This window comes from Pezoporus wallicus, unplaced genomic scaffold, assembly GCF_028554395.1.
Source record: "Pezoporus wallicus isolate ANWC-B61680 ecotype Strahan unplaced genomic scaffold, APGP_CSIRO_Pwel_v1 contig_2384, whole genome shotgun sequence".
NCBI classification, from domain to species: Eukaryota; Metazoa; Chordata; class Aves; order Psittaciformes; family Psittacidae; genus Pezoporus; species Pezoporus wallicus.
Window position 1 is genome coordinate 8,632,731 of NW_026640488.1, and position 21,893 is coordinate 8,654,623.

The following is a 21,893-nucleotide window of genomic DNA, read 5'->3' on the forward strand; positions in this document are numbered from 1 at the left end:
ATCACACCAGAGCTGCTGGTGGCTTTTTGCCTTTTCAGCCAAAAGAAAAGCAGTGCTGACAGCACAGATACAGGATTTTCTCCTTCCCCCACCTGCTTTCAGACTACACACTTCATATCTGGCTTTCCACCCAGCAAAGAGCATTTTGCACTCTTTGAGACCAACGTTGAGAGATGCAGATGCTGAACTGAGTAGATGTTTTCTCACACTCAGTGTGACTGTCCTTATTTCTTAGCCACCTCCTTCTCCAGCCATACGAAATTAAAATGGAGCATAGCTGTTGCAAACACTTCCAAAGGCTGGCTAATAAAAAAGCCTTGCCTGTCCTCCTTTATGAGAAATCCTCTTTCATCAGAAGGGAGTTACAGCTGCATAGATGCTTATATATGTTGTGCCTCACAGGGACAAACAGTTCCAATGCTTGGAAAACGTCGTTTTCATTATAATTCTTTGTATAAAGTCAGTTGGGAGCACTCTTTTTGCTAAGCAACACTCTCTCTCCCTTCCTTAATCTCTTCTGCAAACAGCAGGGTTTGACCGCGGATAACTGCGCAGAGAGGTGTGCTGAGTTCTGCTGGAGCATTTTTTCCTTTGTCAAAGCACAAAGGGAACAGTAACAAGATGACACCAAGATAGTTGAATGATGCTAGTTCTGATATTTTCAATGGAGACCTCTGTGTTAACGCTTGTTAGAGTCCAAGAAGTGTTGCAGCTGCTTCTACCAGTGTCAGTGTGCCCACACTGCTGCTCATGGGGACTCTTTTTCCTCAGTTTTGCTTGTGTTTCGTGATCAAAACACTTTATTTTGCTGTGAATGCTAGCTGAGTAGAGGCTACAGTTGCTCTGGAAGGGCAATGAGAATTCACACCACCAGATATTCTGAAGCTCCCTACAATTGCTGTAGTATATATAGGTCTTTGACAACTACTTGTTATGCATTTAGACACCAGCTTGCTTGCTTTAGAGGTATAGAAGTATTGCTTTGGAGCATAGAAGTCAATATCTTAGCTGGTGCAGCTCACTTTTGTAGCCCATGCTACCTGTAAAGATTGACTGCAAGGTAAATGCCAGTGTTCCTAATAGCCTTTAAAGGCTTTGTCTACATTTTGCATTCACTTGGTTTTTCTTTATATTTCCCACTGATGCAGCATCCCATAATATAACCAAAGGGGATGTAATGAGAGTAAACACATAACAGTATTTTTATTAACTTAACAGTGCTTGTAGTGGGGAAACTGAAGCATTGATCAGTGCTTTGTGTTAGCCGAGAGCTCCACATGAATAGTATTACAGTGCAGGGGACTTGGGCAGCTGCTTTAGGGAGGACTTCTGATGCTATTTTTCTACAAACTGACATCCATGAGTCAAGAGAAAAAAAGCTGCCTTCCTCCTCCCCCCTTCTTGTAATCTGCAGTGCCTGAGATATTTTGGAGAAAGGACGTGGTTTGAAAAAATCGTAGATTCATGCTTTAATCATGTGCTGAGACATGAGAGAACCCCCGGAACAAGGGGGGACCAGAGCGGTGGTTATAATATTTTGAAAGGTGAAATATACATTTTTAAACAAAAAACAGAATGTTGTAAGGCTGTTGACAGATATCATAAATACATGTTCTAGGTGAACAAAATTTAACACTGGCCAAACGGTATTTCTGACTGTAAAAGTATCGGGATTTTATACACTACTGTCATGCAGGCTTTGTAACACGGGAAGGAGGGAAAATTCACTTTTCCTGTGGGAAATAGCACTTGCTGCTAACCCTGGCACGGTTTCAGATAATGGACTGGAAAGTCCTGAGACTTGTACTGTAGAAAAGCTTTACACAACCAATATGACAGGTTTTTACAGCTCCCTGTGAGCCTTACATAGCTGAACATTTGATAACTAAAACATTTGCCTTCATAGGCAGGAGAGCTGGAAATAAAGCCAGGTTTTAAATCTTTAAAACATTCCTGACAGTCCTTCTGTAACACATACTTGGAATTTGCAGAATAAATAATGGCGTGGTATAAAGATTCTCTTAGTACCACTTCAGTATGACCTCATAACTCTGTTGATTTTATCCTATAAAAATTTATATCACAGCTATCGTACCACATATTCTATATATATTACATGGCATGTTATTCTATACAGCATATGTGATAAAATTGTTCTCTCTCTAGTTTGATATTTATGTGTCCTGGATGGTTTCCTAATGCACAAGGATTTACAAAAGAGATTGTAAATGCATATGGGAAACAAGAGTATATGTAAAACTTTCAGTTGAGAAAATTTATTCTTTTATAGAGGTGAAGAGGAGGGATAATAAGAGTGTTAAAAGATAGTGGTTTCAGAGATTGTTCTTTGGTAGAGTTGCTGGATTTTCAAGTTTGGAAAATACACTTCCAAAAAACAACATTTCCATTTCAATTATTTATATGTCAGTTTTGCTTAATCTAGATTTTTTTTCAATACTGTCAGCAAGAATATAAAACATACTGACATGTAAGTTGCAGCAAACTCCAGACTTCAGTCATTTCAGGGTGAGAAAGATGTTGCTGCTGAAGCAAGCTGATGGTTTACTGCTGCTACAGGGGACATCCTTCTCCTTCCACCTCTGCACATCCCCTCTCCTCTTAGATCAGCAGGGGCATGGCCTCTAAGCAGCCCCTCAGAGCTGGTTCAGACCAGTGCATGGATGCCTCAGCTGTAGCTGAGGTGGCTTAGTTTGACTCCTGACTGAGGGAAACTGAAGCTGTAGGCAATTCTTTTGAGCTTTTCAGTACAAAAATAGATGTTAAATGAACACCAGTAGCTAAATCAGCGTAGCCTCAAACAGCAAGCGCCAGCCCTTCTGCCTTTATGAGATTTCTCAACAGAATCATCTGTGCAATATTATGCAAGGCTAGGATCCTTTTTTCAAATTGTGTGGTAGGAATGTGGTTTCCAGATTAGTTCAGCAAAGACCAATGTGCAAATACAAATCTGCAACCATTTAAGCGTAGCCCATCATGATTCTTACGGGGTTACTCAGCCCTATACTGACCAAGTCCCTTTGGCTAAAGGTTTCCAGTCTCATCAGTATAATTAGACATAGTTTGTTCACTCCAGTTCTGGCCCTCCAATTATTCTTTTTCTTTATTTCATTAGAAGATTAGCGTAAGACCACCACAGCCCCAAGAGGAAACTGGTCTAGGTGAGGGAGTGCAATAGTTTGACTATGGTTGGTTTCTGTCTCAGGTTTCCAGATTTAATAGACCAAGATCATTTTTTGTGAGACAAAAAGTGAGGACAAACATTTAACTGAAAAGTGGGACCTTCAACTGTACACATGACATTATCTGATAAGGAAAGGTCATGTGCTGAAGTGTAGAAACTTCTCTGCCTGGTTGAAATACTAGAGATGACCTGAAAGCCACAATACGATCTATTGAAGTGACTGGGAACTGTCCACCCAGCTCCCCTGTGGTGTGGCCAACTGCTTCAGCTGCTTTTTTCTTGTAAGTGTGCCAGAGACAAACCTTTGCCATGAAGTCAGAGCTCCAAGTCTTCAGATCTTCAGGTTTAGTACAAGCAGTTGTTTTGTGAGCTTTGTGAGTGGTAGTACAAGCAGTTGAATTAAAGATTCTCTTAAGTGTTTGTAGATACTTTTAAGTAGGGTTGATTTGTGTTGTGTCAGGAGTACAAAGCTCTTTATTATTAAACCTCACCATTTTTTTTTTTCTCTGTTACTTGATAGCGCACTTACAAGAGAGGCTGGATGAGTATATTAAGCAGTGGAATGGCCTTGTAAAGGTATTTCGAAATGAGAGGAGAGAAGGTTTAATCCAAGCTAGGAGCATCGGAGCCCAGAAGGCTAAACTTGGACAGGTAGGATCCAATTCACACACAAGGCTTGTCTTTGGGGAAGGCAGACGGTGGGTAGGGGAGGTGAGGTGGTGGTAGTTACAGGGGGATTAATTTAACTGATGTAATGTTTTTTTCGTTTATAATATGAAAGTATGTCAGGGTAAATAAGCTTAATTAAGTCATCGTGATTTCATATACAGAAATATAAATTGCATTACTTATTTCTTTTGAAGGTTTTGGTTTACCTGGATGCCCATTGTGAGGTGGGAATTAATTGGTATGCGCCACTTATAGCTCCTATATCTAAGGACAGGTAATGTTCTCCTGTTATTTCCAGTGTCTGATCCCTTAGGAAGAAAAAGTCACAGTAACGAGCTTCACTTTTCAAACTATAGTCAGTATGTTTTGTATCTATACCAATGCATATATATATCAAACTATGTCAGTATTAGCTATATAATGATTTTATTTTCTTCCAGCATAAAAGCTATGTGAGGAGGAAGGAAAATAGTCAGGCAAACGAATCTCTGGGTAGTTTATTTTAGTAGGCATACTGGATATTTTGCTTAGTATAGATTAAATATAAGACAATGATTGTCTTTTGCAGTGATCTGAGGGACTGTTATAAAAATGTGCTGTTCTGGCTGAATAAGGAGCCTGATCAAACAATAGAACTAAACAAAACTATTATTTTTGGTAGAGGAAAAGCAGCACTAAGTGTTTTGATTTAATGGGGATTTGAAGCCACTGTGGTCTCAAGAATTTTACAACTTTCTCCTCTTTGGTCTTGCAATGTGGTCTTATTTGTTTTCTCTGGAGCACTTTGGAGCATTGTCTGTAGTGAACCAAGGCCAGGGCTTGAGCCTGTCTGCCACAAGCCCAGGCGCTTGCTAGGAGTCAAGCGGTGGAAATGCCTGTGCTGCGTGTGTGGGATCTGAGAGAGGTGACAGAGGAGGGGAATCCCCAGGGGCTTCACTTCTTCCAGCTGTTGAAATGCTGTTGTTGCTGTGTGCTACTGTGCTCTTAGCTTGTGTGGTCGGGGGAATGTGTGTTTAGGAAACTATGTGCTTGTTTAAACTCTTTAACGCATAAGATAACTGCTTAATCCTAAAAAAGCTGTACGTTAACCTGTTGTACTATCAGAACTTTCATGAACAGGTGGGTTTTGTGTATTTGAAAGGCTGTAACTCAGCCTTTAAAACTATTTGGGCCAGGGTACTAGAAAGAAGGTGGAAATGCTTGTGTGCTTTCATGAAATGTGTGTTACTGTTCTGCATGAGTGAGGCTGGTGAGAACAGGCATCTCTAGAGGCATTCTCCAGCACCACCGTCAAAAGCAGTAGTTACAGGAGGACCAGTGATGCTGGGGTACGTGACACCAGAGGGCAGGGCTCAGCAGCTTTCTTCCAACCCTGGGTGCAGCATGCTGCTGCTTTTGCCTCAAAGAAGGCACAGAGTTAGTGTTTCTCTTTTCCCCAACTGATTTTTCGATCTTACAGGATTTGACTTAAAACGATGGAAATGCGCCAAGTTTGGTCACCAGGAAACTCATTTGGAAAAGCAGGGAGAAAAATAAGATAATGTCTTTTCCTTGGTGAATATTGTGAATGTGACAGATCACAATGAGCAACATATTGCAAATCAAACAGGAAAAATTCTCTGAAGAATGCTGCTAGGAGAGCACCAGTAATATTTTTTTCATCCTGAGAGGTTAGCAGTTGAATAGGATAGAATAGTGAAAATCCATGTTTATACTAGTAGAAGCTAAGAGCTTACCATACATGTTGACAGATAAGATCTGATATGAATAGAAATCATGGGAAATAACAATACTGTGAGAACCCTGTGGGCTACTCTGTTGCCTCCTGCAGTGCTTTATTAGAAGACCAATTTCAAGAAGTGCACATAAAGGAAAAATTATCGATAAATTGATATATTAGCATTTCAGACCTAACTCTTCTGCATTCCCAACCCCTTAAAGCAGCATAAAGAAAGGACTATCCCTTTTTTTTTTTTTTTTCTTTTTTTGTTAATCCAAAATAGGCTTCATTTTTTGGTAGTATCTTTACAAGTGACTTTTCATATACCCTGCTCCATAAGCTTAATAATTAATGGTGTTAATTGCAGATTAGACAGATTACTCTTCTGAAATTGTATTTTGCTCTTTCTTTCCCTTCTATAAATGTTTCAGAACTGCATGTACTGTACCTCTAATAGATTACATAGATGGAAATGATTATTCCATTGAGCCACAACAAGGTGGGGATGAAGATGGTTTTGCCAGAGGGGCATGGGACTGGAGTTTGCTGTGGAAACGAATTCCGTTAAGCCACAAGGAAAAGTCCAAACGAAAGCATAAAACTGAGCCTTATCGGTAAAAAGAGCTGTTTACATACTGTGAATTGTAATGAATAATTGTCTAAACCCTTTCGTTTTTCCCTCCCCCACCTCTTTTCCCATGAACTACAACCCATGCGCGCGTGCCACATGGGTCCTTTCACATAACTACATCTTCCCTGCCACCATCCGCCACCCTGCAGAACCACATGCACTGTGCCACTTATAGATGTCATAGATGGCAACACTTATAAGATTGTGCCCCAAGGGGGTGGTGACGAAGATGGGTTTGCTAGAGGCGCGTGGGATTGGAGTATGCTGTGGAAGAGGGTTCCCTTGACCAAGCGAGAGAAGGAAAGCAGAAAGACAAAAACTGAACCGTATCGGTAATCACTAAATCACTTAACCGTTTCTCATTTTTCCTGAAGTCAATATTGATCCACTAAAACTTGCATGTACTTCTATCCTGAAAATCTCTGTATTTCTAACCACACCAGCTGCTTTGTTTAACCAGACCTGTTTGCCAAAACTATTTGCTCAAAATACCTTTGCTACCTTGTCTTGCCTCTCTGTTCCTGCTCTTGTGTGGTTAATAGGGTGCACATTAGAATGACAGGGGTTTTTTTTGCAAAATAAAATGCTGAATGACTCTGTTTCCAGGGAAAACTTAATTTAGCTATGATATTTTTTTAAGTAGTGTTGGGAACAACCGTGCTTATTTAAACATTTGATTTGAAATAACAAGCATGCTGTGAGTATTTATAATAGATGGTAATGCATAAAATCTGTAACCCGCTGTCATGGCTTGATGCATGCATACAGCTCGTGGATTACGCATGTGCATCAAGAAAATCCCTTTTGTCATATTTCTCTCATTTGTTTTATAATAGACCACATCTGACAAAGAAGCATATTGTTTAAGAATCTTGGCTTAATATTTTCTAAGGTCTCAGTATGTTTGGGAATTTTAATTTAATACACATAACAGTTTAAAAAAAAATGAAGAAAGAAAAACACTACCACTATATTTTCTAAGAAAACTCCAGTAACTTTCATAGAAGTCCCACCTTTTTCTTATGGTTTGTAGTGGGGTATGTTTTCTTCCCAGCACACAAAAACTGGCTAGAAACCTAGCTTAGGAGCTTAGGTTTCTGGATGGCTTTTCAAGATTGGGAGACTGGTTCTGCTGGTTTTTATTACTTTCCCCTTCACACTTAACTAATCGTGTTACTACATTTGAAAGCAATCCTCACATCTTCAGAATCTAATGTCTTCTATTACTCGTATATATGATTTAAACATTGTAAGAACTGATGTTGGTAATTCCCTATCCTCACCCGTGATTGTTCTCTGCTAAAATGGCAACACATGCAAGGAAGTTATGAAGCTTTGATCTGTTTTGTATATAGTATAAATAATACCATTTTCTGACAAGGCTGTCCACATTGGAACTTTAATATTCTCTTAGAGGGGGATAAACTATTTCAAACGTTGCTGTTGTGTTCTGTGTTTACTATCCAAACAGGTCTTAAAATCCTTTAAACTGTTCCCAGAAACACAGAACACATGTTCTCAGAATGGTTTAAAAGATTACTTTATTTTTAATAATACTTTCAAGAGTTACAGTGCTTCTTTTAAAAAGAGATATTCCCTGCATCTGTTTATGTCCAGGCTGTGTGCATTTTGTTGCAGCAATACCAAGGCAAGTAAGACCAAGTAAAAGTCTTGCTGAAACCATAGCCAGGATTGCTTGGTTTAAAAAGAAAACACACAAACAAAAAAAACCTCAACAGCTTAAAGCACAGAAACAAACTTTTTGTAATGTGAAAATTGCCCCTTTTTCAGTAATAATTGTGCTTACCTCTTCATATCCCATAAAATAAACTACAGAGCTTATGTGGATTTTACTGTGTTCTTTAATACACTTGACAGCATGTTGGAGGCCAAGACTGGAACTTCACCATCTGAGGCCTCTACACTTGCCAAGTCTTTATAGCGCTGAGGAAAACCAAAAAATGCAGGAAAGCCACAGGGCTGTGCTATGCAACGTGCTTCTCCCTGCTGCGCTTGCTGTCTTCCAGTCCTTTGAACCCTTGTGATGCAAAAGCAATGCTGGAGGCAAATACAGTACGCAGACAAGTGGGAGGGGATATTTAGGGGTAACTGATCAAGTGATTTGGAGAGCATCTGAACTGATAACCATTGTACTTAATTCAGCTGGTACACCCAATAGCTGTTTGTTTTTGCCCTGCCCCTGCTATGCAAAGGGGGTGTATATTAACCCTTGGGTTACTTTCTCTTAAGCAGATCTCCATTTATGTGCAGAAGGGAAATACATAATCATTGCTGTTAAAAAGAGCGCCACTAAGTTAAAAATATAATGGAATGGAGAGACTGAATAGTGCTAGAAATGACCTATCTCTCAATAATTTGGTCATGAAGGAAAATTTCATTTGTTTTACTTTGCTCACCAGCGTGATCCGGACCCTTTGATCCTCCTGCTTTCAGTACTGCAGATCATCTGAAGTCAGAAAGAATTCGCTTTTTCCCCACCAGCTTCTTATTTTTTTATTGCCATCTTAGTAGGGGCTCCAGCTTGTATCCATTAGGGGTTTTATGTATTTATTGATCCTCAGGTGAAAATGCTTGGTATGTGCACTGGAAATGGATTAACATATCCTACTCACTGTTTCACTATGAGCAAGCTACCAAAGAATTTTGGGTAGAGCCATTGTGCAAAAATGCTCTAATCCAAACCACAACATCTTGTTGACACATTAAAGCTAGTTAATTGAACTTTGGCATACATGGAGGGATTTGCAAAGCCATTAAAAAAAAATAAATAAATAAACCAAAATGCAAACCTTACAACTTGAATCCAGACCCTTCCAGTAGATTGAAAAATACCTCATATGGCAGCAGCAGGAAAAGAGACAGAGGGAGAAGATAGAAAGGTATCATTTAGCTGGAAAAACTCTTGTTGCTTGCTAATAGACAGTGTTTCAATGTGGCAGCTTCTCAGAATGTAAACTTAAGTCTGCTATGCAGTCTCATTCTCAAAAGCTTGAACAACTTTCAAGAGAGTCTTGTCACACTGATTCTTATCTTTTTTGTTATTATTTTAATTGAAGAATGCTGGCTGACTGAATAAATAATTCTAACCAAAATTGTGTATTTAAGAACAAACAAACAAACAAAAAAGACTAAACCAAACCAAAACCACAAGATAATAAAAACTGTGTTTAACTTCACTAGAAGTTAAACGGATGTCACTTCAGAAAATTGCTGGAAACTGATGACAAAGCTTCATGATTTTTCAATGCATTGCCATTTATCTAATCTTTATTATATGTTAACAGTAATTTACTCCCTTATTTAATGCTTTCTCTGTGTGTTATCGTATCCCTTTGGCAGAATGACTTAACACTGTCTTCCTCTTTCAGGTCCCCTGCAATGGCTGGTGGATTGTTCGCCATAGAACGCGATTTCTTCTTCGAACTGGGTCTCTATGATCCAGGCCTTCAGATTTGGGGTGGTGAAAATTTTGAAATTTCTTACAAGGTAACACCAAAAATGGAAAACTAATTCAGTTTACTAGATTTTTTTTGGTAAATACTTCTGCTTGAAGGTCAGACAGACCTACCTCTGATTTGCACCACCTCTGCCTTGTGAATGTGCAGCCCATAAGGTTCCATTGTGAGGAGATGTGGCAGAGATGTGTCCCCTCAGTGTTTCCTTGTGCGGACCCCTTTGGGGCGGAAGTGTTCAGAGAGGTGGCCTGGTGCTGAGAGCTGAATGCTGAGTAATCCAGATCTTGTTAATGGTTTGGGATCACACATGCCCTGAAATATCTAATCTGAAAGCAGACTGGCAAATCTGGGGATTTGACTACATGACTGCTCTTACGATGAGTACAGAAAAATGTCATTTCCAATGAAAGTGATTATAGAGAACAAGTAGTACTCAGTTTATGCATAGATGCCTGTAAAGTATATAATGATGCAACAAGAAGTAATCTGCCCTGCTTTCCTTCTCCCTGCCTTTTTTATGGGCAGAAAATGATCTCATATACTTTTCAAAATTTCAAGAACTTCTTTACAAGAGATGTCTTCACAATTGAAATGCTAACTGCATAATTCATAATCACTGAAGAAGATTTTATTTTCACTCCTAGGCATATGCAGGCTCTTCAGTTAGCAGGAAACGTAAGATGATAATCATCAGCTTCAATATTCATAATGACACAAGTGGCAGACAGCAGGAATCTGTCTCAATTAACAAACAAAAGTGGAGACATTTAATATCCTCAGTAGTGATCTGTGAAATTGTAGCTGAATTTTACTGAAAGTACATTCAGAGCTCCTCTAGTTACTCTTGCTCTTCATGATTTTGAGGAATGCTCCAAGTGCACTTGCTCAGCTGTAAATCCATATGCAAAAGGTAGTTACTGAGAATGTTACATATACAGGGTCTTTATCCTTGTAATTCTCCATCTTGCTTAGAGCTAAATCATGATTGAAATTGCATACAGTAGTGGTGATTATGTAGAGACCTCCAAATTGGTTTCATGTCTATCATAACCAGTCTTTAGGAGAACTAAACAGTATTTACCAGCCTTGCATGCTGACTCCTAGATAGCAAATATAGTGGCCTTGCATATCTGAATTGTTTTTTTTTTTTTTGTGAAACTTAAGAAAACCGATATGATGATGCCATAAAGGAAGTAAACTATTCTGCCCATCTTTCCTAACACTGCTAAGTCATATTTTTTAATCTGAAATTTGGACTAATTTGGTACATCCCCAAAGTTATCTTGAATTTGGATTTAATGTTACATTTCAAACTTGTCAAAACTGTAAGCAACCAAATTCAGATTTTGGTGTGTTTTCTTTTCCTCATAAATGGATTATCCAAGAGCATGTGGGAGGGAGAGAATTTCAGAATGGTAATATGTTTCACCCATATTTTATTTTCAGCTACTATAGTTCAAGAAAAATCTGCTTGTACTTGGGTTACCAAAGACATCCTTATCTCCTACTAGCCTTTATTAAGAAAGACCTAAATGTGATGGGAATCTAACCAAAACCCATCTTAGTGATGGTATGTGAATTGCTTTAATAAAATCAAAATATTTTGACTAATTCTGTCATAATAAAAATTACCCAGTTCCAGATTTGGTTCATTTATTACTGTTGTAAAATAGCAATGGAATGAGATGGCAAACTTTTTAAAAGCTTTTTAAAAAAGTAATTTAGCTGAGTAATTTCATGGCTAAATTGAAGATGCATTCAGTGAAGACTTTCATTTCAGAGACCAGTTATGTTTATGCTTATGTATGAAGCAAAAATATTTAAATATATCATACAGTTAGCACAGTAAGAAAAGTAATCAATATTTCTTCCATAATTTATTACCTGTCTGTCTGTCTTAAATTCACAGAACCACAGAATCGTTAGGGTTGGAAGGGACCTCTGGAGACCATCTCATCCATTCTTGTGCATATATATATTAATAATACCTTTGCTTTAACTTGTAGATCTGGCAGTGTGGGGGAAAACTGTTGTTTGTTCCCTGTTCTCGTGTTGGACACATCTACCGTCTCCAGGGTTGGCAAGGAAATCCTCCTCCTGTGTATGTTGGGTCTTCTCCTACATTAAAGGTACTATTTTGCTGCAACCTTGAGGGTGGTTTTTGATTTTAGATAACAACAGCTATTTAAATTATCAGCAGCAATTTAGAGAGCACTTTATCCAAAGCTAGTTAGTGTCTAAAGCTGAGATGGCCTTCCCCATGGAAGGGAAATCTTGTGCCAATCCTGCTGCTTTTTATAGCTTTGTTCAATTTATGCTGGATGTAGATTAAAGGAAAACTTGTAATAGTTTGGGCCATCAGTCAGATCTATTAAGACTGTTTTAACACCAGGTCATTTATACTAGAACAACTATACAAAGTGAGGTGTGCATCTGGAACAGGTACAGGTTATACAGAGATAAGAGCCATCAAAGAAACTGAGAAGAAAGATGTGAGGGAGGGGCTTGTTCAGCAGGCGAGCTATCCATTTTTCCCCCTTGTCCAAGCAGCAATAAACTACTTAGGAAGGTAAAATCTCCTTGATATGTCCCAACTGACCCATTTAAGACTTATTTTTTTTTTGCGCCTAGTAGACTAATGCATCATTCTCTGTATTAAAACTGAAGAAGGTGAATAGAAACTCTGAATTACAGTTCTGGTACAATCTGCTGGAAGTCACAAATCATTGGTGCTCTATAGTAACTTCATGCTGTTACTTTTTAAGGGAGAAATACTCAGATTTCTGAAATTGGCATGTAGTTGCATTTGACCTGTTTGTTGTGTGTGCTTTGAGGTCACAGCAATGTCCTTGTTCTTGACAGAACTATGTCAGAGTTGTAGAAGTGTGGTGGGATGAATACAAAGACTACTTCTATGCCAGTCGGCCAGAAACAAAAGCACTACCCTATGGAGATATATCTGAGCTGAAAAAATTCCGTGAAGATCACAACTGCAAAAGTTTTAAGTGGTTTATGGAAGAAATAGCATATGATATAACTTCATATTATCCCTTGCCACCAAAAAATGTGGACTGGGGAGAGGTAAGTACAGCACATAACCTGTATTTATTTTAGGAGCTAAAAGAATGGGAATTCAAAAGGAACTGATTGTTACTTGGCACCAACCTGAGAACAGTTTCTTCGATTACTCTTATATTAAGGTATACGATATTAAACAGAGAGCTGTAGAAATATAACCCTAGGAAAAAAATTATATACACTTTAAGAGGTGTGAATTTTTTTTAATTAGCTCCATAGGTCCTTGAAGGATGATTTTATATCTAGCGCTTTCTTCAGTTATGTCTAAAGCTCTTTTTCCCATAACTGAAAATTAGGGGTTTTTAAAAGAAGAAATGTGAATCCTGAGCATGTAGGAGTATTGGTGAAGATAAAAAGGTGATAATCTTTTTCTGTGAAGGCCTAGAGAACAGATCATTAAATCCAGGAGGAGTACATTTCACCTATATTTGCCAGCCTGAGATGTACACACACAGTTACAGCCCCAGTAAATCACTTATCTGCATATAATGATTTGATGCCATTCCTTAACAGTCATTTCCAGCATTAGTGTACAGTGTATAATTCTCAATAAATTAAGAATGTGGTTACAAAATTGTCATTTTCACATGGTTTGCAGAAAAAGACAACATGTAGTCAAGGGAGTGCAGGACACCTCACTGATCCTCATTTGTTTCCTCCTGGCTTTTAGGCCACACCTTTAGGAGCTCTTTACTGCAGGTCTCCTGTCTGCTTTCAGATTTATTTATTTATTTTTACCTTTTCAGTTATAACTTCAAAAGAGCATTAGAAAGTACAGATATATGCTGTTTCCCATGGCCAAGAAAGTGTCATCTTTAATTTCCCTGAGGAATTAGTGATACAGAGCATGTGCATGGTGGAATAGGGTACAAATAGTATCATTTCTGACGAACCAGGTGAACAATGACACCTTTATTTCTTGCCTAAAAGCTAGCACAAAGTATCAGTTACTAGATTAGCCTTAGACCTCCTTTTGAATCCACATAAAAGTTTAGGAAGGCATGTTATATGTTACTGCTCACTGAGGTGTAAGTATCTGAAGAGAATAAAATAATAATGGCCACCTTGTGAGAAATCGCCCCTAATAAAAGCGAGCAGCTCTGGTAAAGCAACAGGAAAGTCAAAGTTCACAGACTTCTCTGAAGTTTTCTTCAGCTCTTCTTCACTGGCTGCTAGTTATCCTACATCTGAGAAATACCCCTCTGTTTGTAACACCACACTAATTGCATTTCCAAACTGCCTGGAATGGAAGTGTGGTGTTCATCTTCTCTAACCCTTTCTCTGGGAGTCAGGTCTAAGCTTAGTCTTCCGGACTTTCTTCTCCTGTCATGAAGAAAAAAGAGGCTCTGGCAAAGAAAACAGGTCTGGAAATAATGTTATTTGTGTCATAAAGTCTTTGTAAAGCTGTTGGTTGGCCCTTTTGAGAAAGGATTGGGCTAATCAGCAGTTGAGGCATGCTTTCTGACAGGACTTTTGTTCTATATCCTATGCCTGCCCCTCATCAATTTTATCTCTTTTTCTACTGTGTAATTGCTGCTGCAGAAGGTACATCTGAGCAGCTGGGTCAGTAGGCTGTGCCTGGCTGCAGTTAATAACTGCCATGCATAACTCCTCTGCATCCTGTTTCTCTCATCCACAAGATGAGAGCAACTTAGCTGAGCTTCTGCTTTATTTATGATGACCTGTGAGACTGAACATGCTTTGATAGGGGGTTGAATAAATTAAAATAATTGAAAGTCCTACATCTCAGTGTCATTAATTTGGAACTGAGCTTTATAACTCTAGCTATATCAGTGTACTCTAACTCACATAGGAGCCTGCAAATTAGTACAGACACCTGGTAGCTCCGTCTCTCAGAACAGTTAGCATAAGTATTTAAACTTCATACACAGGTTTGTCTCATATCTCTCTGTCACATATCTGTTTCTGGTTTGAAGATACGTGAGAATTTCCTGAACTCCTTCATGCTTATTTTTAACTTGAGGCTAACTTAGAGTGCAAAACCTCTTTTCCAGATTAGAGGCTTTGAAACTGCTTACTGCATTGATAGCATGGGGCACACCAACGGTGGCTTTGTTGAGCTTGGGCCATGCCACAGGATGGGAGGAAATCAGGTAAGTAGCTTGGAAGCAGGTCTGAAGGAGAATCACTTGCTGTGGATAATAACAGGCCAGTTTTCTGTTCAGCCTGTACATAAAGTCACTTAGGTGCCAGCTTCAGAGATGGGAGTTGGGGACTTTCCATAAACATAGTGATATTGGTAAAATATGTGAATCTGAAAATAAAATTACAAACACAAACAGTATAAAATTGAGGGCAAATTCATAATCTCTTCTTCAGTGAAACAGGTACATGAGGAAGCGAGAACTGTACTGTTTTACAGCAACCATATCACTGCATTAGAATAACTGCAGCTCCTGGCATTGCTGCTGATCCATCATTTATCTTCACTTAATAATTAATCATTCAGGAAACAATCCCCTTATTCACTTTGGCTCAATTATTTCACAAAGTTGTTTTGCTCTAATGGAGGTATAAAACACTTCTGTGCAGTAGGTCATCTTCCACCACAGGAGACAAGAAATTGAATACAGATATGTGTCTGCTTCATTTACAAATTAATTGGCAGAATGTAACTGCTAATAGATGTTTGCAATCCAAGCTGCTATCATGTTTGACCTATATCTTCACAAACCTACCCACGGTACCACAAAAACATGCTGTTCTGTCTTTACATCCCTTTTGGAAAACTTTTCAGAATTCAGAGTCCTTATTTATGTTGATGTAGACTTGAACCAGGCAAGTTTTGTCACAGCAGTCATGAAATCATGTGCAGAATGATGCTTTTAAAAAATCATATTTGGGTTAGCTCTTGGTAGCCCCTGGAAATATCTCTTTGCTATTTAATTTAAAAGTTCCCTAAACTACTACTTCTTTATATGTTACCCCCAAAAACCCTGTAACAATGATTTCATAAGTAGTAGCTAGGATAATCTTTCTTTATCTGGGTGCATTAGTTTGATTTCCTCCATGGGTAAAATGCCATTCAAATGAAATTACCATCCAGCACCTAGGACTTGCTACCAGACCTTCAGAAAGATAGTGGATTGTTTGACCATCAAATCATACAAAGGTTTTTAATCAAACACTTTCAAAAGTCTCCCAAATAGGAATCCCTTAATTTTTACCATTTTTGTCTTGCTACGTAAATTTCTTACTTTCCTAAATCTGAGAGGAAAGTTGAAATTGAGTGTCATGACAGTAAAAGTGCATTACATCATATAAAGTTAAGAATCCTTCTGAAAGTTAGGTGTAATGACATCAGAGAATGTTTTGAATGATGAAATTTAGTTGGTATTTTCAGTGCTTCTAAAATAGTCATAATTTTGAGTCAGCCGTTTAAAAGATGGCCTTTTTTTTTCTTCCTGTTAGCTTTTCCGAATCAATGAAGCTAATCAACTCATGCAGTACGATCAGTGCTTAACTAAAGGACCAGATGGATCCAAAATTATGATTACACACTGTAATCAGAATGAATACCAGGATTGGCAATACTTCAAGGTATGTAACAGATATATAGCAGAAAAAAAATTATAATTTGTATCCTGGGTTTTTGTACCTCTTTTTTATTATTTACATATACCTGAAACTAAAGTTCTGTGACATGGTTAACTGAACCAGCTAAATTATTAACTGCACACTGTTAACTCAAAAATCCATGCTTGCTGGGAAAGCTTCCTCTAGGAAAAGATGCTCTTCCTAGTGGTTCTAGTTGCTGGTTTCTGTAGCAAAATCTTTAAGGAGAGTCTCATGAGGCTACATCTACTGCCACAGGTTAAGAGTTAGCACTTGCCTCAGAGGAAGTAAAGAGGATGTCCACTAGCAATGACAGAGTTTCTAAAAGCTTTTAGTGTCATCACCCTCTCTGCTTCTGTGCTTTCTGTCAAGAAAGTTTATTTATCTAATGTATACTGTGAGAAGATTACTTAAATTCTGGGGTGCATTTAGCAGCTAGGTTCAATATTAAATCTAATTTTAGGAAGTCTATATTGAAGTGTTGCTCTGTTTATAGACAGATCTTTTTAAGCCTACATAGAAATAGGTGAACATAGCATTACTCTTTGCCCTTTTGTGTTGGTTTTGCCATCTTCAGTATTTCTTTTTCCAGTTCATCAGCCGTTCTCTAGTAACATGTTCTGTTGTGAGTTCTGGGTGTGGCACCATTATAATGCTATTGCAAAATATGAATTAATAAAGACTTGGAATGTTGGCTGATGGACGTGCTAGGGTTGCTACAGTCTATTTAGTCACTACACCTGTAAGTCCTCTATTACTACTTGTTTAGAAAAATGTCCATGGTTCTATTTCTGCTTGCTTCTTTAAAAAAGGAAACTGAATACTCATAAGTGTGATGTTATCCTTGGATATAACAACACATAACTTGGTTCTGTCTAAGAAACTATCCTGAGTCAGTTTTTCTTCAGTCTACCTAGCATGTTGCATATTAATTAGTTCATTAGCTAGTTATCTGGATTGTGTTTGTCTGAAAGAGGCAGGCACTGTCGAGTGCAGTGAAATCTGTTTATTATTCTTTAAGCCACTCTATCTTTTCTGCTCTTTACATAGATAATCAATGTAAAGAGGAAATATCAAGCACAATAATTTCCACACAGCTTTCTTGTGCCGTATAGACAAAATTCTTTAGACCTGAAACTTAAAACTTGATAAGCAGTGTTTCAGTCCCTGCAACTTCTGCTTTAAATTTGTAATAATATATAGCACTGGTTAACTCTCCAGCCATTCTAGTGTGTCCCAGCATGTTACTTGGCTCTTCTCTAAGCATTTCTTTTATGCAAGAAGGTCCATTTCCTCCACACTGGTAGTGAGTTGTGTAATTGTTTGCTTATTACTGAAAGTTATAAGGAAGCCCAGTAGGCATGGTCTGGGCTGTAGAACAAAACACTGACTGGCTTCCAGAAGGCAAAAAAGAAAGGTGGGGGTAAGAGCAAAACGACCACCAAGGGTGTGTAACCAAGCAAATACTAGAAATTTGGCACTTTCTGCTGTGCAGTACAGAGGGTATGACCCTTTCTTCTAATGAGGAGCGAATAAAGAATGAAATGCTTATGAACTGCTGAAAAATGTGGCAGCCTCCTATAAGAGAAAGCTGCCAGGAGATTTTATCTGGCTGGTCAGTCGGTTGTTTCTGGAATTAGTATTTGTGTGCCAGTTTGGTGAGTGTAACCTCTGTATGGCTTGAGCATTGAGCAGTAGCAGAGCTTCAGTGCCCGTAAGCAAACGTCCAGAACAGAGCTGGTGGTAGCCTGCCTATTGCTTTTGTTCAGGCATCTGTTTACCTCTCCAAGTAGAGGATCCCCATGTCTGGCCACATGGCAGGAGCAGGGATCAAGCTGAACCAACGTTTGGATATGCACATGTGTGTGGGAGTGACGGGAGAGAGGGTCCCTATGCCAAGAGAAGCTAGGTGCACAGGGCAGGGCTGTGCAGCCCCAGCCTGGCTGCAGTGCCTGGAGTTTGCTTCCACTCGGGTGCTCTCCACGCTAGATACAAGTTAGTGAGTCTGCCTGCATCTGGTGCAGGGGGTCAGAAAGCAGGAGAGGAGCCACAGGCATGGAACTTGAGCGTGGCAGCACAGAGGGTGTGGAGGGAGCCAAGTGTGTGAGTCTAAGCCTGAATGTGCTAGGCACAATAGGTCTGCAGTTTCTTAGGCAGCCCTGTTGCTCTGGAGGCCAGACTTGCTCTCATACCCTTTTCTCTTCCTTCTACCAGCCAAGCAGGTAGCAAAGTTAGTGCTTTTTCTCTCCAATGCAGTTAATGCCAGTGTCGTGCAGTTGTTTTGTGTGAAGGGCTAACCAAAGGAAGATCTGCCGGTGAAGTCAGTTCTCATAGAGCTGTCCTCAAGTGTCAATCTTTTGGTTTGGTTACAGGATGGATGAAAAGGCTGGAAACATTTTAGGCACAGTTCCCCTCATTTTCTTAGCAGTTTGTTGCCTAAGAGAAATGTGAAATGTCTCAGGCAGGCCTACATGTGTCCAACATTTAGTAATACAAAGGCTGCGAAAGTCTAGGTTAAATAAACAGTAAAATGAGCATAGGACTGATCTGTTCTGGGACCCTGAAACTTGATTTTGTAAATAGCTATACTAAAAAAGAAAAAAAACAAACTCACATGTTCCTGATGGTTTTGTTTTCCAGAATCTACACAGATTTACTCATATTCCATCAGGGAAGTGCTTGGATCGCTCCGAAGTCCTCCATCAAGTTTTCATTTCAGAGTGTGACTCCAGTAAAGCAACACAAAAATGGGAAATGAACAACATCCTTAGTGTGTAGACAAACGAAACCTACCTACTGACACATTAATTTGTACAGGACTCAAAATAGCCTGAAAACTGCTGCAATTATTAACTTTGTACAGCTGTGAGCCTCCTGGGTTGGATGAAGGACATAGAGGAACTGTGATTATTACAATAACATTATCATCCGCAGTTAATGTTTACAAAACTGCTTTACCTTAAACTCTGTAGATGTTTACATCTTTTTGTTTCAAGATGTTGGTAAATTAATGTGCTGTTAGCTATGTTTCATAGGAACATAGCTAAAGGCGTTGTCGTCTTCTTTGGGATTACACTCAGGGGTCTGAAGGCAGTTTTTTTACACACACTTGAAAAGGTTGGAGTAACCAGATTTTCATAGAACTTGGTGATTATCAACCTGTTGTATATTGTTATTTAATTTTACATCCTACTAAGCACTGCCACAGGTTACTAGCCAGGGTGGCCTTCTCTCACAGTCATGCTGCTTTTTTGGAAGGTGAATTTCAACATATTTAGTGCCTCTTTCATTTCTCTCTTTCACAAGAAAAGCATTTGTGGAAATTAAACAATGGATTTTTCTGAGCTGTCACCAAGGGTAGGGACCAACCATACTACCCCGTGTCATTACTGTGTGATCAAAGACAAATTCCTATTGCCAGTTTGGCTGCTCTACTTCAACTGGACACTTTGTACGGTGCAAAGAAGAGCTTAATGTCACGTTTAGTGCAAATGTGGTACATTTTGTTGGTAGTCAGCACCCTCGTGATTCCAGTTCAGAATTTATAAGCACTAACTTGCTTGTTTAAACCATGCCTTACATAAAAAATAATTATTAAAAAACAAAGAAATAAAGCTGCACAATTATGTAAAACTTAGAAAGTATCCAATGCTTCATTTGATTTGTTATTTTAAATGGAAATCACTTAGAGGTGGACTAAAACTTTGAATTAGGAAAAAGCATCCCGCTTCTTAACACAGCTGCGTAATTCTTTACGAGGACATCTGTCAACTAGCTTGGATGCCAGATTTAGATTTGAAAAGAGAAATGGAAATCCTGAAACCACATTTGTTCATACTAATTTTCTTCTTCTTTTGGAAGAATGGAAGTCATTGGAACTTCTCCTGAGGGACTACAAACACAAAATACAACCACTTGGTGCTATAGTATACAGAATAGAATGTGAAGAAGTTTCTAAAAATGCTCTGGAAAGGAGCTGATGCAAACACCCTTAGGAGTATAAATATTTACTCTGAATAAGCAGAGAGGTGGAGGAGAAATGACTTATCCTCACTTCCTTATTCCAGATTTTGTGACTTAAATGTTGACATCAGTGTACTGATTTCAAAAGAGTCATGCCTAGAACGTGTCACACTAATAAATATGACTAAATACTTCCCTAAAGTCTAGAATAGCATTGCATGCAGCTTCCATTGGTGTTAACAAGGGTTATGTATCATATTTGGTGACAGATTTTGATCTTTATAGGGCTGTCTGCACTGATCTATTAGTTTGGGATCTTTCCTAGTTTCTTTAAACTTCTCATCTGTCCTTTCAGAGTTATGATAAAATAGAAAATAAAGGAGGGAGAAACTGGAAAAAAAAAGAAAATAAGGGGGTGTGCCGGTACTTGTTCCTTGTGTGTATGAAAACTGACTCCATTTTTGTGTATTGGGTAGATTAATTTAATCATACAACTATGCATAAGAGAAAGAATGGTGGCACATAAATTGTGCAGGTGTGCATTTTAAATGGATATTTTGTGCAATTCATTGAAAGCTGATGCTGTATGTGAATATGAATCTGTATGTGAGATTGAAACCTTACAAAACATGAGATCATAAGAAGCTGTTGCTGTAATGACTTTTTCCTACTATAGCCAGCTTGGAAAAAAATAATTCCCATATTCTTGCTTTGTAAGTTGATAATATCACTATGCATTTCTACATATTTTATAAATTTGATTTATGCAGATTTTTGATACACTGTATGTTTCTGTAGAAATTGTATAAATCTTTTAAAACTTTATTAGGGATAAATCGAGGAAACCTATGTATATCCTACCTATGGGCTGCTTGTTTTTTAGGTGAAGTAAATAAAAGATTTGGATTTTTGGGTTTACTATACTTTTACAGAGTAAAACTGGATTATTACCTTTATGGAAATCCCATATCTCAAAATTTAGACAACTTCAATGTTACAAACTTACTTTAAAGTGTTTCATTTTAATTTTTATCTAGGCACCTTCTGTCACATCTGTGGGGATTCCGTTTTTTTTCCAGTGAAATGAAAAATTAAATTCCCACTGAGAGTTGCCGCATGGATGCATTTGGATTTTTGTATCGCCTGCCCTGATCTAATTAGGTAGATTTAATATGTTCATAGGAAATTAATTTGAGAATGATCTCTAATGTAGAACCAAAGATCAGGACTAGTTGGTAATGTTTTGACTCTCTGTTTTAACTTGGTCTGTTTCTGTTTCCACCAGCAAACATGTTTCAATCAGATATACTTTGTTGGGGTTTTTTTGCCCTGTAAAGGTTTCTTAGCAAAAGAGTAAGCAATTAAACTGGGGCAAGTTCTGGCCTAAGAACAAACCTATATGCTGAAATCTACAGCATTTTTTACATAGGATATTCTTGTTTCCCAGCCATGTCTGTCAGTGCACTATTGTGTATTAACATTTCTAAAGACTCCTTTGGCGAAACCCTGGGGATATAGTAGCAGCCAGTTCATGTAAGGAATATCCTTTTATGTACAGAAACAGGGACTGATAGGAAG

General features: G+C 38.5%; 1 protein-coding gene across 2 annotated transcripts in view; it reads left to right on the forward strand.

Annotated features, from left to right (window-relative positions):
* Nucleotides 1–21,231, forward strand: part of GALNT7 (polypeptide N-acetylgalactosaminyltransferase 7) — a 76,170-nt gene extending 54,939 nt beyond the window's left edge. Inside the window, exons 4-12 of one of the 2 annotated variants that reach the window (XM_057419019.1) lie at nucleotides 3,723–3,853; nucleotides 4,066–4,145; nucleotides 6,023–6,205; nucleotides 9,612–9,729; nucleotides 11,705–11,827; nucleotides 12,561–12,779; nucleotides 14,792–14,890; nucleotides 16,209–16,337; nucleotides 18,993–21,231. In XM_057419019.1, the coding sequence (XP_057275002.1) occupies nucleotides 3,723–3,853; nucleotides 4,066–4,145; nucleotides 6,023–6,205; nucleotides 9,612–9,729; nucleotides 11,705–11,827; nucleotides 12,561–12,779; nucleotides 14,792–14,890; nucleotides 16,209–16,337; nucleotides 18,993–19,130 (1,220 nt within the window). In that variant the 3' untranslated portion in view covers nucleotides 19,131–21,231. Of the gene's footprint in view, nucleotides 1–3,722; nucleotides 3,854–4,065; nucleotides 4,146–6,022; nucleotides 6,206–6,371; nucleotides 6,555–9,611; nucleotides 9,730–11,704; nucleotides 11,828–12,560; nucleotides 12,780–14,791; nucleotides 14,891–16,208; nucleotides 16,338–18,992 lie in introns of both variants that reach the window. The other variant, XM_057419018.1, reaches the window with a different exon arrangement.
* The last annotated feature ends 662 nt before the right edge of the window (nucleotides 21,232–21,893 follow it).